Source organism: Gastrolobium bilobum, unplaced genomic scaffold, assembly GCF_033153095.1.
Source record: "Gastrolobium bilobum isolate Gb01-03AN ecotype WA unplaced genomic scaffold, APGP_CSIRO_Gbil_v1 utg16813, whole genome shotgun sequence".
NCBI lineage: Eukaryota > Viridiplantae > Streptophyta > Magnoliopsida > Fabales > Fabaceae > Gastrolobium > Gastrolobium bilobum.
In genome coordinates this window covers 122,702-129,457 of record NW_026899974.1, presented here as the reverse complement: position 1 = coordinate 129,457, position 6,756 = coordinate 122,702, and the positions used below count along the sequence as shown (strand labels likewise).

Here is a 6,756-nt window from a genome sequence, read left to right as displayed (position 1 = left end):
AACTTTTCAGGTGAACGAGAAAATATTCCGGTGAGTTTTCTAGTGACCACCGGATCTGGAGCAACCCTCAAGTCCGGCGCATCCTCGATGGGGAGAAATTTGGCACTTGCACACTAGTGCCATTGGATAGCCTCATATGTTGACTGTCCTTGTCGTACTTCGTCCTAGATGCTCCTTGGTGCCAACAGTTCTTGAAATGCAGCCCGGCTCATCAGAATCTTGTCCTAGCTACAAAACTGGCCCCATCAAGCTTTCGTAGACTTGCTTTGATTGAGTCTTTTTATGTGGTTGATGTTGAATGTGATGTTCAATGCAATAAAGCCCAAACACTATCTTCGATACGGATGCTTAAGCCTTTACCAATTCCAACTCAAGTATGGGCAGATATCTCCACGGATTTTATGGAAGGGCTACCCAAATCCTATGGAAAAGACAGTATCTTGGTGATGGTCAATAGATTGACTAAATTTACTCACTTCCTACTCCTTAGACATCCTTTCACTGCCAAGGATGTTACAGACTAATTCATTAAAGAGATTGTGAGATTACAAGAATTACCCACTTCCATAGTTTCCAATCGGGATAAGATCTTCCTAGCCACTTCTAGACTGAGTTGTTTTGTAATGCACATACAAAATTGAAGTACAACTCACCTTATTATCTGCAATCGATGGTCAAACTGAATAATATTTTCTGTCCTTTTCTTACTTCCCATTCTTTTGACACCAGTACATTACATAGTTATCTTAATACTCACTTAAGATAGTTTGATCATTTGAAAGGAAGACAAAAATGAAGCATTAGTGAGAAAAGTGGACCAAATTTAAAGAGTAGAAGACCACCTAGCAAAAGATCAGGAATAATACAAATTTTGATTAGCTTTATAGAAATTTAAAGACCATGCTCTAAATGGTTTTATAGAAGTTTTGGATTTTATAGAGCCTGCCTACAGGATAGGCTTGATTGTTGTTGTTTCTCTTCCAAACAAAGCACATTTACATTTTCAGAGCCACTTCTTACAATGACAATAATAACAAAAAGACAAAGACTCCAAACAAAAATCAAGAACGGATAACTTGATGAAATACATATACTAAACATTTTAAACTACATGAAAAAAAGAGAGAATGTTTATCGCTTACCTGTTTTCGAAGGTCATCAATTTCTTTCTGGGCAATATCATAATCCCGTTCATTCCTTCTGAGGTCAGCCTGCACAAGATACACATAAGCAAATCCACATACAACCCAAAAAAAAAAGGTACATGAAACAGTATTTTAAGTTGTAAACCTTCAGTTCAAGGATGGTTTTCTCTAAGTTGGAATTTTCATTCAGGGAGTTTTGCAATTTTTGGTTCATCAAGCTGTATGCGTCAGCCATCTTTTCATGCTCCACTGCAAGAACAGCAGTATATTTATTTTAGTAAAAAATATATGGCATTGATGATTAAGAATGTAACAATAACCCTGCTTGCAGAGCTTTTCCTCTATAGTAACATTGGACACAAATGATATTTGCTTGAATATTCATCATAACCGAATTATGAAAACTCCTTACACAGCACCTTAAAAATTCCAAAGTGAATTATAGTCCTTGTATATTTTACCCAAGGTGCAGTGCAAATAAAATCATTAGATAACAAGACTACCCCCATCAACCAAGCCCAATAATAGCAACCACCCACTATTGGTCCATTCACATTACATATATAATTAAAATAAAATGCAATAAAATCAAGATGCAGATCTACATTTTCTTTTTTCTAGTGGAATTTAATGCAGAACAATAAGGACAACAATGTTGGAACAGTATTTAATGATATTTTTCTCTCACGTTTACAGCTTATTTAGCCATTCAATCCAATAAAACGATATACCTCTTTCATCTATTATGGCTTCTGCTTTCTCCTCTAACTCGTACAAAACCTGAAAAAGTTAATAGAAGATTGCATCATTTTTAACAATAATATATATAAACTATATGGTACCACCAGAACACAGTCGTAGTCGTACTAAATCAATTCATCTCCAAATCCAGCAGAAAGGAAACAGTGTAAATTACAACCCAAATGCAAGTGAACCAAAAAAGGTTTAGCCAATCAAATTATACTCTTAGAAAACAATATATATCACAGGAATTCTTTAAACCAATTTTAGCCACCCAAAAAAAAAACAAAGAAGAGTTAACCCAATTTTTGGTCCTTCAAAAACACAAGTGTCATTAGTTCGGTCCTCCATTGATAAATACATCATGGGACTTTAGTGTCAATTTTTAGCATCAAATTGATCCCTTTAGGAAATTGGATCTCAAATAAATTGAAGCAAGTCAAACAAAAAAGGTCTAGCCAACCAAGTTATACTCTTAGAAAACACTATATACCACAGGAATTCATCAAACCAATTTTAGCCAAAAAAAAAAAAAAAGACGAAGAAGAAGAGTTAACCCAATTTTTTGTCCTTCTAAAGATAAATATATCAAAATGGCATTTTAACGCCAATTTGTGGCATCAAATTGTTCCCTTTTGAAGGACCGTTTTGAAATTTAATGGTTGGAGGACCAAACAGATGAACCTTTTATCCTTGGAGGAAAAGAACAATCGGGTTTTTCCTCAAAAATTAAAGGTGAAAGGAAATACATTCTTTTGAAATGCTTGTTACATACATATAATTAATTATTCAAATAATTACAGCCACCATTCCATGAAAATGCTTCTTATTTGTAATAAATAACTTAAAGCATTGCAGTCAACTTCCCCATTAACAAATTAAGTACCAGACATACATGAAGATAAATTTAAGAAATGTGTTGTCATATTACCCTCCCCTTGAGGTTATATATAAAAGGATGCACCAGGTCAACCATACCCATTGCAAAATTGTCTCTGACTCCTTCCTGCCCAATTGTTCATGTCTCAATGCATCAATAGCCTCTTGGTATTTCGCATAAATTTTGGCCAACTTCAAAAGATAGAGGTATACAGAAATAAGATTTATTTATGTAAATCAAATGGAAAAATAGTGCCAGTATTAAAAGTAAAACTTTAATAACTCACACTCCAACCATCTCGCAGAAGTGAAGCAGCTAATGCTGTTCCAGAAACACCAACAGGAATTTTCGAGACTAGCATGCTATTTTCGTCAAACATGCTATCAGCATCAATTGATGTCAGCCACCTGTCACAAGGAAAAACAATGGCCTGCATGTTATATCTTGAACATGGGCATGATTAAGCACATTTTCATAATTTGAATACATTAAAAATGAAAGTTCGAAAGAGGTACAACTACATATGCTAATTGCACATAAAATGTCAAAATGAAACGTAAAATTATCTTTCTGATCTGCGTGTGTGTGTACGTGTGTGTTTGTGTGCGCGTGCGTGTGTGGTAACATATACATTAATAATACCGTATATGTGAAAAATATCATATATTTAATAGGATTTGTATTTCTACTAGTTCTTTATATTTATTTATATGTTATGTCATTAATATTTATCATTAAAAAAATAAATCACCACCATAAATTTTATATGGTAAATTTTACATAATAAATTTTTTATTAGAAAAGTTTGTATAAAATGAAGTAATTCGAAGGAGCAAAAAGGTTATGAAAGCCATACGGTTCAGAAGCAAAACTTCTGAGTGAAAGATTGCTCAGCTCATTCCTCTTCTTCCTTGTCTCAATTTCAGCTTCACACTTCTCAAGCTTTTCTTTCAAATCAGCAACCTCCTAAAAGCATCCAAATAGATATAAAGCATGATTACTTGCACATTTGAGTACATAACATATTTTGATTACTTGCACATTTGAGTACATAACATATTTTGAGTAGATATCTGCCCACCAATAAATTGGGAGCAAGAGCAACCCAATGTCATCCAAATATTCACCATCTTTAAGCATGACCAATAATAACCTAAAACATTTTCCATCTTATAGACCCATACTGTCTGATTTTTAAAGTAGCAAATTTGAAGTTCCAAAATATCAACTAATTTCACATAAGGAAAGAAAGTAATTAAGCACTGAACATTAACAAAATAACACGTGACTGACAAAGAATAAAATACCTTTTCAACCTGTTTTCTAACAGATAATTCCTTCTCAAGTTTCTCTTTATAATCATCTTCGACTTGCTTTAGTCGTGACTGTTTAAAACACAAGCAACATTAAGAAAACAAAAATCCAAGTGCTCTAATTTCTAATTTGACAAATTTCAAAAATTAGAAAACAGCATAATAACAAACAAACTTCACCTCCATTGCTTTTAACACACCCTCTAGGTCTGCTGCTTTTCTTGACCATTCATCAGAACTCTCTTTATAAAGCTCATTAAGTTTGTTAACCTAAAAATAGGACATATTCAAAATTAAAATACATAATAAAATACACAACAAATAAAGCTAAAAGAGATCCAAAAAGTCAAACTCAAACAATACACTAATATAGTGAATAGGAATTTGAGAAAGCTTGAGCTGGATTTTGAGAATGCTTAAATTTGGCTGAGTTGGATTCAAATACACTCACAGTGGAAAGTTCAGCAGATAATTGCTCTTTATTGGCTGCAGCAGAATCTTTAGCTGAAATTAATTCCTAAAAACATAAAAAAACATCAATCATGCAGGTTTAGCGATAAAAGGAAACCATGCATCATATTTCAAGATGATGAATAGAACATTTTGAACCTTTTGCACAGATTTAAGCTTCATTTCTAGCTCCCTCACTCTATCCTTATTCCACTGTAGAGATTTGGAGCATTCACCAAATTGTCTCTCCATCTAGAAATTTTGACAATAAATCAAACAACATTAAAGCAGAGAAATGAAAACAAATTAAAATTCAAAAAATAAATTAATTTTCTATAACAATATTAAACTCACTTACATCTGCAAGCTTGGAAGACATATCGGCATCCAGTTCTGCGTGTTTTCTGCGCAGCTCAAAGAAACTGTTGATTTTAGTAGTCAACTCCTCATTAAACCAAGCATTCTGCCTCTCAACAATCTCTTTCTCCTGCTTACACACATTACAAGATTATAGTGAAAGATAAAACGCCAAAGTTCACTTCAGATGAAACAAGAAAATGTCCAGAGCATAACAGTAGCAATAGATATGCAGAGCCACTTTCCATTTCGGACAATGGCAATGTAGACCAGCCCATTTGAAATGTTAAATGTTGTTTACTGCTATTATACGTCATGACTATGATCCATTCAAAAATGAATCATTTAACGCATAAAACAGCAAGTAAGTGAAGGATTCTAGTACCACTAGTATTCTATTCAGGCATAAGAACAAAAGCAAAATCAATGGCAAGTTATAATAAAAGAAAAAACCTAATAAAAGACCTGTTCAAGGCGGGTGCAAGCAGCACGGCATCGAGCCAATTCCGCCTCAACTTCATTCAAACGGGCCTCTTTATGGGCAGCATTTTCAGTCAGATGGAGCTACAACAATTCCATTGAAACACAACAAAAGACAGCAACATCATTACAAGGCCTTAACCTAAGAAACAAAACCAACAACAACAACTACAAGAAACTCACAATCTTAGCAAGATAGCTCTTGATATTGGCATTCTTCTCACTAAGCTCCAAATCCTTCTGCTCGTTCAACTCAAGCAACTGCCTCTTCGACTTGTGCAGCTCGCCCACCTCCGTCCTTAACCTCTCTATCTCCCTATCCTTCTCAACCTACAAAACCACAAACCATCAAATCACAACAAGAAGAAGAAGCAAGCACCAGCAGAAACATTTCCAACGTTTCGAAGCGCACCGATTGCAATTGAATTTGGTGGTTCTGAGATTGTGCTTCGGAGAGCTCGCGGAGGCGATGATCGAGGGATGATTGGAGTTCGGAGACCTGCGACTCGAGCTTGGAAAACTCGGCCGCGAGGGAGAGATACTTCTGCTCGATATGGGAGCAGTTCTGCTCGGCGTTGATGTCGGCGGCGTCGGCCTTGGCGCGGACGGTGTCGAGCTCGTGGAGGAGGCCGCGGATGAAGGCGTCGGCCTTGGCGGCGACGGCCACGGTGTCGCCGGAGCACCGCGAGAACTCCTCGTCGGAGATAAAGAGGGGCATCTCGAATGAGAACGGCGATTCCCTAATCGGAGAGTTTGTGAGGAATAGTGAAAATAAGAGAGAGAAACAGAATGAGTGAAGGGAAATTGAAATAACAGGAAAGAGGGAAGTGAGAATTCGAAGAGGAAAGCGAAACGCAGGGATTAAGAAATCAGAGAGAAATTGGAAATCGCTAGTTCACTGGATTCCCTGGTTTTTATGGAAGGGCTTGAGTGAGGCCCAATTTGAATTGCCCAATTTGAATTTACGGGATATTATTTTAAAAGATTTTTTTGAGTAAAAAATTTTACTGATTTTAAAAGATATTTTAGAATTGGAGAGATTTTAAAGACTTTTTTACAATCAAGATTTAATAGGATTGGATTTTAATAGAATTTTTATAAGATTTGAAAGGACAATATGAATTTATAAGATTTTAAAAAATCATATGAATTTTTAACAAACATTCAAAATTACAAGAGTCAATACAAAAGGGAAAGGTTATATTTACAACTTATTTTTGTTTATAATATTTTATAATCATATCTTAACCGTTGATTCCGTCAATCAACGGTTATCATTCTTTGTAAAATCCTAATCGAATACCAACGGAATTTTTTTGTCCAAAAGTAATCCATTAAAATCCTTTGAAATCTTAATCCAATACACCCCCTTATATTCAAGTTAATAAAA

General features: G+C 35.0%; 1 protein-coding gene across 1 annotated transcript; it reads right to left on the bottom strand.

The window, feature by feature from the left end:
* Window positions 1-1,142: 1,142 nt before the first annotated feature.
* On the bottom strand, window positions 1,143-6,229 carry LOC133294597 (nuclear-pore anchor-like; the record flags this gene model as incomplete). The annotated part of the gene is made up of 14 exons (XM_061493299.1): window positions 5,779-6,229; window positions 5,550-5,696; window positions 5,352-5,450; window positions 4,888-5,016; window positions 4,689-4,781; window positions 4,531-4,596; window positions 4,260-4,349; window positions 4,074-4,151; window positions 3,623-3,732; window positions 3,053-3,173; window positions 2,865-2,957; window positions 1,877-1,925; window positions 1,291-1,394; window positions 1,143-1,211 (listed from the first exon to the last, which is right to left on the bottom strand). Coding segments are annotated over exons 1-14 (1,554 nt in total), but the record flags the coding sequence as incomplete, so codon positions are not given.
* Between the last annotated feature and the right edge of the window lie 527 nt (window positions 6,230-6,756).